We start from the raw sequence: 17997 nt of genomic DNA, 5'->3' as shown, positions 1-17997 counted from the left end.
GAGAAGGAGAGAGAGCTCCGGTCAGACGCAACAGCTGAGCGTAGGCAGCAACCGAAGGAAATCCTGTGAGAGAGATGAGAACTCCGTAGTCTGCGGTGTTGCAGGAGGAAAGGGGCTTGTGTAGGAAACGTAACTTAGACAGGAAGTAGCTTCAGTACCAAGCACTTTGGAAACTGGGGGTTGACCTTAAATAGCGATCCAAAGGAAGATAGATTCTTAAAGGGCCAGATGAGTACTATTTACACAATGTTAAATGGCGTGATTATGAGTGAGCAAATGAATAGAGACATGACACGAAGGAGACTAGATCCCCGAAAACGTTACAATAAAGTAATTGTTTACTTCACCTTAAAAAGACCTGAGAGTGCAATTTATGCTTGGTAATATATATATATATATATATATATATATATATATATATATATATATATATGTATATATATATATATATATATATATATATATATATATATATATATATATATATACATATACATATATATATATTCACACAGAAAAGGTCCAGCACTCACTCACAAGCTCTCAACTAAGATAAAAAGCAGCAATGCAAGAGTTAGTTACTGCATCTGGCCAAATGGGAAAAGCCCAGGTACCTCGTCAAGGTCTCTTCCAAAAAAAAACCTGGGTCCCTCCATTTTTTCACAGTTGCTTTTTTTCACAGTTGTTTAATTGTGAGCCTGCATTGTGTGGCTGTTTAGGGACCCAGGTTTTTTCGAAGAGACCTTGACGAGGTACCTGGGCTTTTCCCATTTGGCCAGATGCGGTAACTAACTCTTCCATTGCTGCTTTTTATCTTAGTTGAGAGCTTGTGAGTGAGTGCTGGACTTTTTCTGTGTGTTATATTAATGTATTATTTTTTTGTAATTTTCCCTTTTTGGGCCTTGCACCCAGGCCTGTCTGGGGTTAACTGCCTGTGGCTCTGGTGACAGTGCAGCTTCCTGAGAGTGCTGGTTTGCACCCAGGTCTGTGCATGTTGCAGTGTCATAGGATGTGTACCCGGTCCGGCGGCCTTAGAGTGCTGACCCCACCCGTGTTTTGTATGTGTGTGTGTAATATATATATATAATGTCTCAAAATTGGTTATGCTGGTAGAATTGTTAGCTTATTCCTTTTCATGAGGTATGTGTATGTTCTATAGGTGTGAAACAGGCGTGTTGTGACTTTCTCGAGTCTCAGCTTGATCCATCAAACTGTCTGGGGATACGAGACTTTGCAGAGACTCATAACTGCCTTGACCTGATGGAGGCGGCTGAGGTTTATAGCCAGAAGCACTTCCCAGAGGTTGTACAACATGAAGAATTTATACTTTTGCAGCAGGAGGAGGTAGAGAAGCTAATCTGTTGCGATGAGATTCAGGTACCATGACATTTTTATAGATACCTGATCTAATTGCTAACTTTGGCAGTACGGCAAGCACAATTGATTCTCACCCACCTGAGCTTCAGGGTGAATCACATGGACCATGTTGTAGATATTGAGCCTTTAATTCATTTTTTTTTTTCTGTAGATAGATTCGGAGGAGCCAGTGTTTGAAGCTGTTATAAACTGGGTAAGACACAGCAAGCAACAGCGTGAGAAGTCACTTCCTCAACTTCTTCAATATGTCCGCATGCCTTTACTGACTCCACGTTACATTACAGATGTAATTGACACAGAGGTACATTAAAAATTACAATCTTACAGCACAATACTATTTTTAAATGTGCATTTTTATTGTGACTACAATGTCAATCAACGTCTCTTTTTTGAACTGGTTCAATCTGTTGATTGGGGTGCTCTATATGTTCATTGCACAATAAAGACTATTTAAAACAGTAAAAACCTTTTCAGAAAACGTTTGTGCATTGCAACAATATGTCTAAAACAGAAATGTCTTGATGCAGATTTCAATTTTGTCTATAATGTTTCTTTAACTTCTATAAACGTTGCCCCTGCCATGTTATGTTGCTCTGTAGTGACTTGTTTGGACTCTTCTAGCCCCTCATACGTTGCAGTTTGCAGTGCAGAGACCTAGTAGATGAAGCAAAAAAATTTCATCTGCGCCCAGAGCTGAGAAGCCAAATGCAGGGACCTAGAACCAGGGCAAGATTGGGTGAGTATCTAAGTACGTATTTAAAATAGTCCATGTAAAGACCATTTACATTTCTTTGATGTCATAAGAGGTCTTTGTTACAGGTGCTAATGAGGTTCTTCTTGTTATTGGTGGATTTGGTAGTCAACAATCTCCTATAGATGTTGTGGAAAAATATGATCCCAAGACTCAAGAATGGAGCTTCCTTCCGGTAAGTGAGATTGCATTTTTGATTATTTCATTTCTTTAAAAAACATAGTCCATGCAATATATATCAAATCTGCTTTTTAACAGATTTTTACCAAATTTTTCAACCTTACTTTCAGAGTATCACTCGTAAGCGACGTTATGTGGCTACTGTGTCACTTGGAGATCGAGTCTATGTGATTGGTGGATATGATGGGCGCTCACGTCTTAGCTCAGTGGAGTGTTTAGATTACACTTCAGAAGAGGATGGGGTCTGGTATTCTGTAGCCCCCATGAATGTGAGACGAGGGTTAGCAGGGGCTACCACTCTAGGAGGTCAGTTACATTTACAGTTTATGCTACGTTTGTTAATTTATTTAAGGTTACATAAAAGCAAGAAACATTATCCATTAATCAGCTTTTCAGTTAAATATTAAAGAGCTTATGTCTTCTTTATTGCAAGGTGTTGCTATGTGGTTTGGCTTTGTATATGTGGTTTGGCTTGGGTAAGTAAAATAAGTAGGTCAAAGTTGTTCACTTAAATTAATTCATTATTGTAAACATAGGAACATAAATATTATGCCTGAAAATATAGGTTGAGCAAGTTCAAAAATAAGAAAGACTGTAAAGTGATTAAATTACCCTACAACCTAGTGCTTGCTTTGTTATGACATTTGTATGCAAATAAGGTTTATTATACTTATGGGTATGGGGGAATCCTGCTTTTTAATCACTTCGCAAAATAATTTCCCCCCAGACATGATCTACGTTTCAGGTGGGTTTGATGGTAGCCGTCGTCATACTAGCTTGGAGCGCTATGACCCCAACATTGATCAGTGGAGCATGCTAGGAGATATGCAAACAGCGCGAGAAGGTGCAGGGCTCGTTGTTGCTAATGGTGTAATTTATTGCTTAGGTAAGTAAAATAAGTAGGGCAAATTATAAGTTGTTCACTTAAATTCATTCATTATATTGTAAACATAGGAACATAAATATTATGCCTAAAAATATAGGTTGCACAAGTCCAAAAATAAGAATGACTGACTGTAAAGTGATTAAATTACCCTACAACCTACTGCTTGCTTTGTTATGACATTTGTATGCAAATAAGGTTTTTTATTATTATTATTATTAATTTATAAAGTGCCAGCAGATTCCGCAGCGCTGTCCATGGGTACAAAGTTAAAAGTACAACGGTGAGACATTAACATATAAGACAAAATTTAACAGACAAACACAGGGGGAATTGAGGGCCCTATTCCCGTGGAAACTCTAGATGGGTGGGAGAATGGGAAACAGGAGGTGGGAACTGCAAAGGTTGAGAATGATGTTAGTGAGGAGTTAGATGAGACTGTTAGGTAAGTGAAATTCATTAGTTTCTGAGATGGGTGATAAGCTTTCCTGAACAAGAAGGTCTTTAGGGAGCGTTTAAAGGAGGACAGGTTAGGGGAAAGTCTGACAACTCAGAAGTGCGTTCCAGAGCGTTGGTGTCACACGAGAGAAGTCATGTAGTCTAGCATGGGAGGAGATAATGGTAGAGGATGCCAGGAGCATGTCATTGTTGGATCTTAGGGGGCGGGCTGAAGTATATTTGTTGAATGAGGGTGGGGCAGAGTTGGTAAGGGCTTTGTAGGTCAGGGTGAGAATTTTGAATTTAATTCTGCTGTGAATGGGGAGCCAGTGAATTGACTCACAGAGATGTGCAGTAGAATACAGAGTGTCGGGAGAGGTGGATTAGCCTGGCAGAGGCATTTAGGATAGATTGAAGGGGGGAGAGAGGGAGGCCAGTTAGTAGGTTATTACAGTTGTCAAGTCGGGAAATTACCAGGGAGTGGATTAACTGTTTAGTAGTTTTAGAGCTCAGAAACGGACTTAATTTTGGAGATATTGTGTAGGTGATTGCGGCAGGATGAAGAGCGCAATTGGATTGGAAAGGACAGATTTGAGTCAAGTGTGACTCCAAGGCAGCAGACTTGGGGTGATGGGGAGATAGTGGTGCCGCCAACAGTGATATAAACATTTGAAACTGGAGTAGAATTAGAAGGAGGTATTAGAAGTAGCTCGGTCTTGGAAGTTTATTTTTAGGTGGTAAGAGGCCATCCAGGAAGAAATGCCAGATACATTTTTGCTGATGTGTGAATTGACGGAGAGAGTGAAGGGGGTGGATAGGTAGATCTGGGTATCATCAACATAGAGGTGATAGTTGAAGCCATAACTGTTGATAAGTTTACCCAGTGAAGAAGTGTAAATAGAGAAGAGTAAAGGACCCAGAACAGAGCCTTGAGGTACTCCGACAGAGAGAGGCAATGGAGAGGAGGAGTCACCAGCAAAAGAGACAGAGAAGGATTTGTTAAAGAGATATAAGTGAATCCAGGAGAGGGCAGTGTCACAGAGAGTCCATAGGAGGAGGGGATGGTCAACAGTGTCAAAGGCAGCAGAGAGGTTAAGTAAGATGAGTATAGAGTAGTAGCCATTGTTTTTAGTAGAAAGGAGATTGTTATTAACCTTGGTGAGGGCAGTCTCAGTTAAGTGTTGGGGACGGAAGCCAGATCGCAGGGGGTCAAGCAATAAGTTAGAGGACAGGAAGTGGGTTAGGGAATCAAAACCTAGTTTTTCAATGACTTTTGAAGCTAGCGGAAGCAGTGCTATGGGGCGGTAGTTTGCATGAGAATTGGGGTAGATGGAGGTTTTTTTGAGGATATTGGTGATCTTTGCATGTTTGAAGGAAGATGGGAATGAACCGGTAGAAAGGGATAGGTTAAATATGTGAGTAAGAGCTGGAGTGCTGGTGGAAGACAGAGAAGGTATAAGATGTGAAGGAATAGGTTTAAGTGGGCAGGTAGTGAGGTGTGAGGAAGACAATAAGGAAACCCAATTCATTCTTAGTGGGGGCAGGGTGCAGAGAATGGAAGAGGGGGTGACTGAGGGCAAAGTTGGGAGATTGCAGGCTTGTGTTAAGATGTTGCTTCAGATGGTAAGTGTTTTATTGAAAAGTAGTCAGCCAGGTCATGAGCACTAAATGCAGATGATAACGGGTGGTGCAGGTAGGTAGAGGAGAGAGTTGAAAATGGAGAAGAGTCGTTTAGGATTTGAGGAGCAGGAGTGAGTAGATATAAGAGAAGTAGGTTTGCTTAGCTAAGTGAAGGGCAGAGGTGTAAGAATAAAGAATTCATAGTGGAATAAGTCAGGTTCAGAGCGGGATTTCCTCCAGGCACGTTCAGCAGTGTGAGAGCATTTTTGTAGGTGGCATGTTTGCTGAAAGTGCCAGGGCTGGAGCAGACGACGTGGGGCTTGGCGTAGTTGGGGAGGAGCAAAAGTGTCAAGTGCAGAGGAGAGAGTATTATTATAGTGGGTTGTAGCAAGGTCAGGGCAGGATATTGTAAAAGTGTGGGAGAGACGTTTTTGAATAAGGTTGGAGAGGATTCACAGTGTGCAGATTTCTACAGGTGCGAGGGGGAGAAGTAGGTTTAGTCTGTATATCAATATTATTGGTTAGCCGATGGTGGTCTGAGATGGGAAATGGGCGACAGGCGACGTCAGAAAGAGAGCAGAGATAGGAGCATACCAGATTGATAGTGTCCATCGCGGTGAGTAGGGAATAGGGTGGATTGTGAGAGGCCGAAGGAGTTAGTGAGTGAGAGAAGTTTAGAGGTAGCAGGGGCAGATGGGTTATCAATGGGGATGTTGAAGTCCCCCAGAGTAGGTGTATTTGTAGAGAGAAAGTGAGGAAGCCAGGCAGCAAAGTTGTCAAGGAATTGGGTGGTTGGTCCAGGGGGGTGATACTGCCACTCTGAGAGAGACGGGGGAGAACATGCAAATCCAGTGGACTTCAAAGGAGGAAAAGGAGATCAATGGAAACGGAGATAGGTACTGATAGGAGCCGGAGGGAGAGAGTAAGCTCCCAACACCGCCACCATGTCTCTCACCTGGCCAAGGTGTGTGGCTAAAATGGAGACCTGCGCGAGTGAGAGCAGCAATGGAAGCAGTGTCAGAGGAAGATAGCCAGGTGTCAGTAATTGCTAAATGGTTGAAAGCATTGGAAACAAACAGGTCATGAACAGTTGTAAGTTTGTAACAGACAGAGTGAGTATTCCAGAGAGCACAAGAAAAGAGAGCGGATAAGCGCTGTGGGTTAATGGAGATTACTAGGATTGCGTGACCTAGGGTTTGTAATTGTGGGAGACAGAGCAAGAGTGTAAAAGTGTGGTGATTGCTGCAGGGCCAGGGTTAGGAGAGATGTCACCAGCAGCAAGCAGTAGTAGGAGTGTGAGGGACAGAAGGTGAGAGTGAGACTTGTAGGAGCGGGTATGATTAGACACAGGAGAGTGGGGACGTTTTTCTAAGGAGTAGTTCATGAGAGGACACCATAGGGGATGAGAGAAGGGAGGGTGAGATATGAATAGTGTGGGGGGGTTATTGTTATAGGGACATGCAGAGAGTTTTAGGAGAAGGGCAGAGAGAGCAGAAAAGACATGGAGACCAATTGTGCAGGTGTATAGTTAGTAAGGATTACCTGTTAGTGGGACTGCAGTTTACCTCTCCAGTTTCTAACTTCATTGAGTAACTCTGCCACTTGTAACAGAGAGCCACAGAGTGAGATCTAAGTTGTAATGATTTGATTCCAGGCAGCTGGTTACAAAGCAGCCTAGTCAGCTAGACAGGAGTTACACACACTTGCAAATTTGCAAATTAGATGGGGGGGGGGGGCAAATGGCAGAGGATGCAGACTGAAATTGTAGCTGATAAGAAAATTACAAATATACATAAATTCAGACATCAGAAGGAATTCATACCAGAGTATTCTAACAAACAAATTAAAGGGACGTGGATCAGCAACCAGGGTGATAAAGAAAGCAGAGAAGCATACCAGACTATTCTAACAAACAGATTAAAGGGACGTGGATCAGCAGCCAGGGTGATAAAGAAAGCCGAGAAGCATACCTGTAGGGAGATGAGATGAAGTAGGGTTAGAGCAGTGCTTCGTGTTGTAGAATTCTGAATGAAAATATTGTGGATATAACTTTAGTGAGTTACACAGGGCCACAGAGCCAGGGCTCAGAGAGCCTGTGTTCTGCCGCTTGTAGAAGTGAGATCTAAGGTTTATGACAAACACATTATTTGTTTGCCATGCGTCCTAAGAGTGAAACTAGTATGAAACAGCGATAGGTTTTGTTTAATATTATTATTGTTAAACTAATAATGATGAGTAAAAGTCTATTCAAAGAACAATACATTAGAATAAGGCATCATGCGTGCTTAGACAACTGTTCTCATAAGCAATAGTAATATGGAACAGCAATCAAATCACTGACGGCCAGATTATGAGTTTTGCGTTATGGCTGGATTGGTAAGAACTAGCAAATTATTTCCAACGCTCAGCTTTAATAGCGCTGCTATTACAGGTTTTCCAAAAACCTGTGTTATTGGGCAATATGGCAGCATTGAGCTCCATACCGCACACAAATACCAGCGCTGCTTTGAGCTGGTTTTACGTGCTTGTGCATGATTTCCCCATAGACATCAATTGGGAGAGCCGGCTAAAAAAAAGCCTAACACCTGCAATAAAGGAGCATAAATCTCGGTAACGCAACCCAATTAATTCCTATGGGGAAAGAAAAGTTATGTTTACACCTAACACCCTAACATAAACCCCGAGTCTAAACACCCCTAATCTGCCGACCACCCAACATCGCCGCCACCTACCTACAACTATTATTAATCCCCTAATCTGCTGCCCCCAATGTCGTCGCTACCTACATAAATTTATTAACCCCTAATCTGCCGCCCCCAACGTCGCCGCCGCCACTATACTAAAGTTATTAACCCCTAAGCCTCTGACCTCCCACATCACTAACACTAAATAAATATATTAACCCCTAACCCTAAATCTAACCCTAACCTTAATATAATTAAAATACAGGTGGCCCTCGGTTTATGACGGTTCAATTTGCGCCGTTTCAGAATAACAACCTTTTTTCCAGTCATGTGACTGCTATTGAAAAGCATTGAGAAAGCAGTGCATTGATTAGCCAGTAGGTAGAGCTGTCCGCTTGTGTTGCAGCAAAGCTATGCACACAAACAGGCTGGAATTTATTCAGTGTAGCTAGACATGAGCTATTGAGCAGTTATCAAAGGAACAAGATCTTCCTGTCTATAAATCAGTCCAGATTGGAATGCATAGAAGGATCTGTTTGCAGAAAAATGCAAGTAAAGTCTGTGTTGTGTGATTTTTTTTATTAGGTTTATAATGCTGTTTTAGCAAATGTTTTTGTTCATTTAACTTAGTTTAATTATATATTCTGTGTTGTGTGATTTTTTAATTAGGTTTATAATGCTGTTTAGTATTTAAAGTCTTCATTTCAAAGCTTTAAAAATAAAATATGCGTTACTTTTGTCAATTTTGACAGGGGCCTGGAACCTAACTCCCTCACTTCCCATTGACTTACATTATAAACTGGGTTTCAATTTACAACGGTTTCGATTTACAACCATTCCTCCTGGAACCTTACCCTGGCGTAAACTGAGGGCTACCTGTAAATCTAAATAAAACTTACTATCATTACCTAACTAATTCCTATTTAAAACTAAATACTTACCTATAAAATAAACCCTAAGCTAGCTACAATATAACTAATAGTTACATTGTAGCTATCTTAGGTTTTATTTTTATTTCACAGCTAAGTTTGTATTTATTTTAACTAGGTAGACTAGTTAGTAAATAGTTATTAACTATTTACTAACTACCTAGTTAAAATAAATACACATTTACCTGTAAAATAAAACCTAACCTGTCTTACACTAACACCTAACATTACACTACAATTAACTAAATTACAAAAAAAACTAAACACTAAATTACACAAAATTACACAAAATAAAAAAGAAATGATCAAATATTTAAACTAATTACACCTAATCTAATAACCCTATCAAAATAACCCCCCAAATAAAAAAAACCTAGCCTAAACTAAACTGCCAATTGCCCTTAAAAGGGCCTTTTGCAGGGCATAGCCCGAAGAAATCAGCTCTTTTTCCTGTAAAAAAAAATACAAACAACCCCCCAACAGTAAAACCCACCACCCACACAACCAAACCCCCCAAATAAAATCCTATCTAAAAACCTAAGCTCCCCATTGCCCTGAAAAGGGCATTTGGATGGGCATTGTCCTTAAAAGGGCATTTAGCTCTTTTTCTTTGCCCAAACCCCTAATCTAAAAATAAAACCCACCCAATAAACCCTTAAAAAAAAAACTAACACTAACCCCCGAAGATCCACTTACAGTTTTTGAAGACATCCATCCTCATCAAGCCGGGAGAAGTCTTCATCCAAGCGGCCAGAAGTCATCCTCCAGACAGGCAGAAGTTTTCATCCCGACGGCATCTTCTATCTTCATCCTTCCGACGCGGAGTGGCTCCATCTTCAAGACATCCGGTGCGGAGCATCCTCTTCATACGGTCCCAGCCGTACACTGAAGGTTCCTTTAAATGACATCATCCAAGATGACGACACTTGAATTCCGATTGGCTGATAGAATTCTATCAGCCAATCGGAATTCAAGGGTCGTCATCTTGGATGACGTCATTTAAAGGAACCTTCAGTGTACGGCTGGGACCGTATGAAGAGGATGCTCTGCGCCGGATGTCTTAAAGATGGAGCTGCTCCGCGTCGGAAATATGAAGATAGAAGATGCCGTCTAGATGAAGATTTCTGCCCGCCTGGAGAACGACTTCTTGCCGCTTGGATGAAGACTTCTCCCGGCTTCGTTGAGGACTTCTGCCCAGCTTGGATGAAGACTTCTCCTGGCTTGATGAGGATGGATGTCCGGTCTTCAAAAACTGTAAGTGGATCTTCGGGGGTTAGTGTTAGGTTTTTTTAAGGGTTTATTGGGTGGGTTTTATTTTTAGATTAGGGGTTTGGCAAAGAAAAAGAGCTAAATGCCCTTTTAAGGGCAATGCCCATCCAAATGCCCTTTTCAGGGCAATGGGGAGCTTAGGTTTTTTAGATAGGATTTTATTTGGGGGGGTTTGGTTGTGTGGGTGGTGGGTTTTACTGTTGGGGAGTTGTTTGTATTTTTTTACAGGTAAAAGAGCCGGTTTCTTTGGGGCAATGCCCCGCAAAAGGCCCTTTTAAGGGCTATTGGCAGTTTAGTTTAGGCTAGGGTTTTTTTTATTTTGGGGGGGGGGGGGGGCTTTTTTATTTTGATAGGGCTATTAGATAAGGTGTAATTAGTTTAAATATTTGATCATTTATTTTTTATTTTGTGTAATTTAGTGTTTTGTTTTGTTTTGTAATTTAGTTAATTGTATTTAATTAATGTAATTTAGTTAATTGTGTAATGTTAGGTGTTAGTGTAAGACAGGTTAGGTTTTATTTTACAGGTAAATGTGTATTTATTTTAACTAGGTAGTTAGTAAATAGTTAATAACTATTTACTAACTAGTCTACCTAGTTAAAATAAATACAAACTTAGCTGTGAAATAAAAATAAAACCTAAGATAGCTACAATGTAACTATTAGTTATATTGTAGCTAGCTTAGGGTTTATTTTATAGGTAAGTATTTAGTTTTATATATGAATTATTTAGTTAATGATAGTAATTTTTATTTGATTTATTTTAATTATATTAAAGTTAGGAGTGTTGGGGTTAATAACTTTATTATAGTGGCGGCAGTGACGTTGGGGGCGGCAGATTAGGGGTTAATAATATTTAACTAGTGTTTGCGATGTGGGAGTGTGGCGGTTTAGGGGTTAATATGTTTATTATAGTGGCGGCGATGTCCGGAGCTGCAGATTAGGGGTTAATAATTTTATTATAGTGTTTGAGATGTGGGAGAGCCTCGGTTTAGGGGTTAATAGTTAGTTTATGGGTGTAAGTGTACTTTGTAACACTTTAGTTATGAGTTTTATGCTACAGCTTTGTAGCACAAAACCCATAACTACTGACTTTAGATGGCGGTACGAATCTTGTCGGTATAGGCTGTACCGCTCACTTTTTTGCCTCCCAGGCAAAACTCGTAATACCGGCACTATGGAAGTCCCATTGAAAAAGGACTTTTTAAAAGGTGCGGTAGTTAAGTTGCGTTACGGCCAAAAAAGTGTGCGGTACAGCTATACCTACAAGACTCATAATAGCAGCGGTAGTGAAAAAGCAGCGTTATGAAAACTTATATAAAACTCGTAATCTAGCCGTGAGTTTTGTATAGGAACATCAGATACAAATCTTTGGCGACCCATGTATAAAAGTCAGAAATCAAATGACGTATCCCAGAAACACCTAATAAAACAAAACCTAACAGACATATCCTTTATTGCTAAAAATGCAGTGTAGTCTCTGTATATGCAGGATGTGCATCCCCATTACATATTGTGAGTATGAGCCATTGGATGGTGGAGTAAAGCTAGTTTGGGGTGTGTAACAAACTAGTTCAACAATGCCCAAAATGTACTCCAGTTTACTAAACCAGAGCACTAAAAAGATGTCAATATTAAAAACTATAAAGCCGCCCACCGTAACAAAACAAAAAATCTCAGTTATTTGGCTACTGTTTCATATTTCTTATTTTTTTCCATATTTTTTGTTGTTTATATCCAATGGGCTCCATGTATCAAGCGGCATGCGGACAAGTTCTAATCTTGAGAAGTTGTCAGCATGCTTGTGCTGCATACGGGCAGTGGATCTGTTCGTCTGCTAGCCCACTAGTCACGTGAGAGAAGGATCTGTCAATCACCTCGAACAAGCACACGCATAGGTGGCAAAGAGTGTAAGACGCAGCAGTCTATTGACCAATGCTACTTACAGTGTGCAAAGCAAGCTCGCATGTGCAAACCTGCAAGGGCTCTGGAGCAGCATATGCACATACATGGAGCCCAATGTATAGAATATTCCAGCAACCTGCTAATTTAAAGGCACATGAAATCCAAAAAAAATCTTTCATGATTCATACTGTTTTTAACAACTTTCCTATTTACTTACAAAGGATACCAAGAGAATGAAGCAAATTGGATAATTCTAATTTGCTCTGTTCTATTGGTATCCTTTATTGAATATTTTCAACCTAGGTAGGCTCTTGAGCTGTGCGCTACCTCCTGATTGGTGGCTGCCTTTTGTCATTGGTTTACTAATGTGCGCTGGTATTACATGTGAGGTGCGTTCGCATTGCGCTCACGAGAGCACGCTTCAATAGGCTCCAATGTGAGCCTCGTTCTGATGCCATCAGAGACGGCACAGAACCTAAGCACAGCGAAGGGGGTAAGTAGCACAGCGATGGCAGCAATATTTAAATATATATGTATATGATTATATACATATATATTTATGTGTTAATGTGTATATACACATATTAACACATAAATATATATTTACTGGGAACACACAGTTCCCATAGACCGCAATGTAAAGGTACTTTTCAGTGCATTTTTTTTCTTTTTTCTAACACCCCACTTTACTCCCAAAATACTGCCTAGTGCAGTTATTTTATTAAGAAATAAAGATGCTACAATTTGTATTTTTTATTAAAATACACTACACTGTATTTTGGGGGCACATTTATAAAATTAAACAGAGATCTGATCTCTGGTTAATTTTATAAGAACTAATTGCTATAGCAAGCTTGTAATGGCTTGTATCGCGTCTTTTTTTGGTTGCAAGATAAATTAGCGCTCCCCTTCTGTAATATAGCCCATAATGGAAAATGACAATCCTAAGTTTCAAGAAACAAACAAGAATGGCAAGAGAGGCGGCTTTAAACAAATGGATAAAAATAACAGCAAATAAATACAATAAAATAAAATAATGGACGGAAACAAGAGTAACACAAGAAGGCTGCTACAATGTAAATAACCGGGTGAAATAGACCCCCACAGCTACAAACAATGAAAAATCGGTATGGCAAAAAAGAAGAAAAAAACAGAGCACCTATTTGTATCTATGTTATATATGTTTCCAGTCAATGTCCAATATACAAGAAATATATAAATAAAGTTCTATAACATACACCAAATGTATAGGTATGTTTGTATCTTCCGTAAAGAAAACAATTAAAAAGAAAAGAGCAAAAATTCTACTCACAGCAGGTATCAGCAGTGTAAGGGGAGGGGAAACTATTTCCCACAAAGCCATAGAAAACCATTTCAGGGACAAAGGATCGGACTTCCGTATCGATGAATATGAAGAATGCAATCCTCCCCAGGGTCCAAAGTATAGAAAATAAATAGATTTAAATAATAAGTGCAATTCTGTTTATTGTGATGCTTGTTAAAAAGAGAAGTTTAAATAATCACACTCACATTTGTAAACCTTAATTGAATATGAGGTATCAGTGCAGAGAAAAACATATAATATATACGTTGATGTAGCAAAAGATATCTCTCTGTAAGTACAGCTATAAACAGTCTCAAAAATTCTTCTTATATCGGAGTGGAAAAATAACCATACAAAAAGCCAGGTGTCCCTGAAAACCTTACGTGTTTCGAAAAACAGTGTCTTCTTCATCAGAGGTATTAGGAAAGTAACATTAAAGCTGGCATCTTAGTTTGTCGTTTAAACAAGTTTTGGTGGGCGTGTTCTATTGCATTGGAACAATTGATTGGCTATTTTTGGTCATGTTATTATTGCATCCTTAGTTAAAAAGTAAAAAGACAAAAATTTAGAAAGACTATGACTTCCTCTATGCATGATATTAATCTATAATAATATACCAAAATATTCTTTATAGTAATTAAATAAAATCACCGGTCTCCTATGTATTAGATTATTATATAAAAATTTAAATATCAATCTGGATATTAGAATGGAAATAAAAATTTCCTATAAGAATGCTGTAATACCTATATCATTATTTAAACCCTCTGGGATTAAAGTGTTAAAATTGTGGATCCAGAATGTTTCTCTTTTTCTGAGTTTTATCATTTGTTTTCCTCCATTTTTAAATTGTAGAATATGTTCTAAAATAGTGCTCTAAAGGCAACTTGGATTTTGGTTATGCACCTCCGTAGTGTTTTTAAAGGTTATGACTTTTTTCTCCAATTTGTATATTTTTAATATGTTCTATGAGTCTGGTTTTATAAGCTCTTTTCGATCTTCCTATATATTGTAATTTACAGCTGCATTCTAACAGATATACTATATTTTCTGTTTTGCAGTTAGTAAGAGAATTAATGGTGCATATTTCGTTATTTGAACTCGCCTTTACAACTTTTGTTGACTTTTTTGAAGTATATCCATGAATGCAGCCCTCACAATTAAGACGGTTACATTTAAAAAATCCTGTACTATTATTTTCTAGCCAATTTTTTTCAGTTGCAACTTGTCTGAGTTTACTTGGTGGTTTTTTTTTAATTTTAATTTTTCCTAAAAATAAAATTAGGTTTATCCCCTAGTTTTTGAGCTAAGATTTTATCGTGTTTTAATATATAAGTCGTTATGAAACCAATCTTCTGATGGGAAATGATTTTATTCTTATTTTTTTTATTTTGTTTAATTTTTCTGTTAGAGACTTTATCTATCTCTGTCTTTAACTTTCATATCTGCATTGTCTATTAGTTTTTTGGGGGTATTTTTTTGTCCAAGAATTGTGTTTTTCTTTCAAAACCTTCTATTTTTGCACAATTTCTACGTATTCTCTGGAAATGCCCATTTGGAATATTTTTTATCCATGGTTGTTAATGTCCGCTATCAGCACAAAGATATCTATTAATATCATTTTTTTTTTTTATATAATTCGGGTGTAGATTTTGTCATTTTCGTGACATAGGATTAAATCCAATATTTCTCTCTCTCTGAAATTGTATATTTAAAATAAAGATTGGTTTAATCAGAATTAACATATTTAATGCAGTTATCCAATGTAGACTGTTTTCCTTGCCAAATGAGAACAATGTCATCTATATATCTACCCAACCAAATAATATTTTCTGTTTCTAGCGTACTGTAAAGAGGTTTGCATAACTGGGTGTCATTATTGTTCCCACGGCTGTACCTCCTTTTTGTAAGTAAATGTGTTCTTAAATCTAAAAAAAAATAATTAAATTTCAAGTACAAATCTAACTCCTTTTAAGTCTTGTGTTCTATTGTAAGATTTGTATATTCCAACTCAGTTTTAATACCTAAATGGTGTAGAAGGCTGGTATAAAGTAGTGATACATCCTAAGTGACCTATTTGAAATTTTCCTGACATTGTAATTGTTCATCTATTTCTATTGTATGTGGCGAATCTCATAAGTATGATTTTTAGATCTTGAACTAATGGTTTAATAAAAAAAATCGACATATTCAGATAGATGGGACGTTGGAGAGTTTATTCCAGGCACAACAGGACGACGAGTGAGATTTTTGGTATCCTTGAGGATTTTGGGCAGATGATAAAATGTAACGGTTTGGGGAAATTCATTGTTTAATAATGTAAATTCTGATTCATTTGGGGGGAGGAGCTTACTCTCGAGCTGGATGGTCGCATATCTCAGCAGCTCCGGTTATATTACTTTTAAAAGTCAAGTTTGGTGACCATCCAGACTCTAAATCATCAATAATATCGGTACCCTAGGGGCACAGGAGTCTCAACAGCCTGATAGTGAATGAAAAACATATTTTGGTATCGATACTCTGCTATTTAAGGGCTATCTTGCTTAATGTCTTTGGGAAAGGCCATCGTTTAACCCACGTGGAGACCGGCTAAAGGAATTAGATTGATGGCCTGCCTGAGTCTGCTAAAATCTATCACTATTCTAACAGATTGTACCTCCTCCAGCAAGCCACCATTAATTCTATCTAAGACATAGAGGATCTATAGCAGGACAGCTAGGGCTACGATCATGGACGCCCTTGGCAAATGGGAAGCGGAAATGTCTCTACTGATCCGTAGCCATTTTTGTGAGCTCAAATGGAGCTTTATATCATTACTGTATGGTAGCCCTAACCTACACCCTGAATGGTCTACACCACTACGAGAATTACAGTGGCAACCTACTAGAAAAGGAGAGATTGGGATGACAGCGCGGCAGTTATTGAGCGGACAGGCTGGGTCCCTAAACTTAGACACCTCGGGGAGAACTTACCTCACTACAGCTGATCGCACTAGGCACTCACACCCAAACGAGATGAGACATTGGACTTTGCAGGAAGTCCCTTGGTGGCCACAGGGGCGGAAGGGTCCGGAGCAAAGCTGCCCGTGTCTATGACTCTTATGTTGTGCGATGTGAGGTATGGTGTCCGACAGCAGTCGATGAGCAGGAGACTGTCATGCCGATCTTGGCAACCGGATCAACCGAACTTTAATCGCACAAGAAACACACCAGCCTCTTCAATGGCTAAGCCATACTCTCCAGCACAAGCAAATATATATAGACGGACACCTGGCTTGTGCAGAGGGTTGGGATAGGATGAACTCTGAATTTACTGACAGTCTCTTCCAGTTATACATACAGTAAACTGCTGTGGGACTAACTTTAAAAGTACTAATATTCTTTAAGTAGGTTTTTTTATCTGCTACTGTTCTGTGGGCCGTTAGTTATAGCAACATATTTGGCTTTATACACAATTTGGATTTGTTCCATGCCCAAGGGAACTGAATATATTATAGTCAAGAATATATTCTAGCCCATTCTAGTCAAGGTATACCGTTAAACATCAGTTTGCTGGCCAGCCTGATCTATCTTTGGGGACTGCGTGAGTAACATAACTCTAACCTGGATACAGCCGGTTGGCTATGGCTATACATTTTGGAGAACGGTAATCCGCTATACATCTTCATGATAAGGGCTTGCTCTTGTGCTTAGTTTGCAGGTTTTTTGCAATGGTTTCTTGCTTTTGTAAATGTGATATGTAATATTTGTATGGTATTTATCTGCTAAAATCTTTGTAGTTATCCTCCAGTCATTAATTGTGTCATAGGCATTTAATAAATATGAGATTTATTCTCTAAAGTATTTTGAGTGCAAGTATCTCTTTCTTTAAAGTGACAGTACTATATGTTGCTTTTTTCTTTTCTTTAATTACAATGTTTATATTATTTTAAAGGGCTGCACCAAACTAGCTTTTTCAAGTAGTATTTTCTCCTCCCTCCTACATACATATAGAAATTGAATATATTATATCTTTATCTTTAATGGGGAAATAGCCTATATTATGTACATGGAATACTTGTTATAGTGAGGCTGTTGCACTAACAATGGATACCTGTTCTTTAAGTATTTAAATATACAGGTAATAAGGGAGGCGCTAAGAAAAGCCAAAGGTATCAAGCACTTATAAAATTTAATAAAAACACATAAGCATACAATAACATATGTATAGGGGACGTCTCCCCAAAACGAAATACTAATAAATAAAAACTAAAATACTAAAAGATGCAATTGATAAAACTTCCACAGATTTAAAACCATACAATTTGTATAGAGCAGTCCCAATCAGGTCGTTTTAGTAGGGTCAGATAGAGATGTCTTTACTCCATATAAAATGTAACTGAGTCTGTGGTCAGCGTCTCACTAGTCAAATACCACCAAGCTGCCAAATTGATAGAGCAATAGCTGCCAAACAGTGTAAGTGGATAATAATATACTTTCAATTCCAAAGTTCTCTTACTGTGTAAGATATCACTTTAGCAGAACATTCAGCCGTGTACTTTACCAGATCCTTATCCGTGAAGTAGATGTCTTTTCCCCTCGCCCGGTATTCACCTCGAGCGGGGCCGACTGAAACTTTCCGGCGTCTGACGTCACTGAA

At 38.8% G+C, this 17997-nt stretch overlaps 1 protein-coding gene across 3 annotated transcripts in view; it reads left to right on the top strand.

The window, feature by feature from the left end:
* Window positions 1–17997, top strand: part of KLHL12 (kelch like family member 12) — an 89129-nt gene that overhangs the window by 26252 nt on the left and 44880 nt on the right. For 2 of the 3 annotated variants that reach the window (XM_053706906.1, XM_053706907.1), the window contains exons 4-9: window positions 1160–1377; window positions 1529–1678; window positions 1999–2113; window positions 2197–2303; window positions 2419–2614; window positions 3036–3194. In XM_053706906.1, coding sequence (XP_053562881.1) covers window positions 1160–1377; window positions 1529–1678; window positions 1999–2113; window positions 2197–2303; window positions 2419–2614; window positions 3036–3194 — 945 coding nt within the window. The remainder of the gene's footprint in view (window positions 1–1159; window positions 1378–1528; window positions 1679–1998; window positions 2114–2196; window positions 2304–2418; window positions 2615–3035; window positions 3195–17997) is intronic. The other variant, XM_053706908.1, reaches the window with a different exon arrangement.

The sequence above is a fragment of the Bombina bombina genome, chromosome 3 (assembly GCF_027579735.1).
Source record: "Bombina bombina isolate aBomBom1 chromosome 3, aBomBom1.pri, whole genome shotgun sequence".
NCBI lineage: Eukaryota > Metazoa > Chordata > Amphibia > Anura > Bombinatoridae > Bombina > Bombina bombina.
This window is presented reverse-complemented; position numbering and strand designations above follow the sequence as displayed.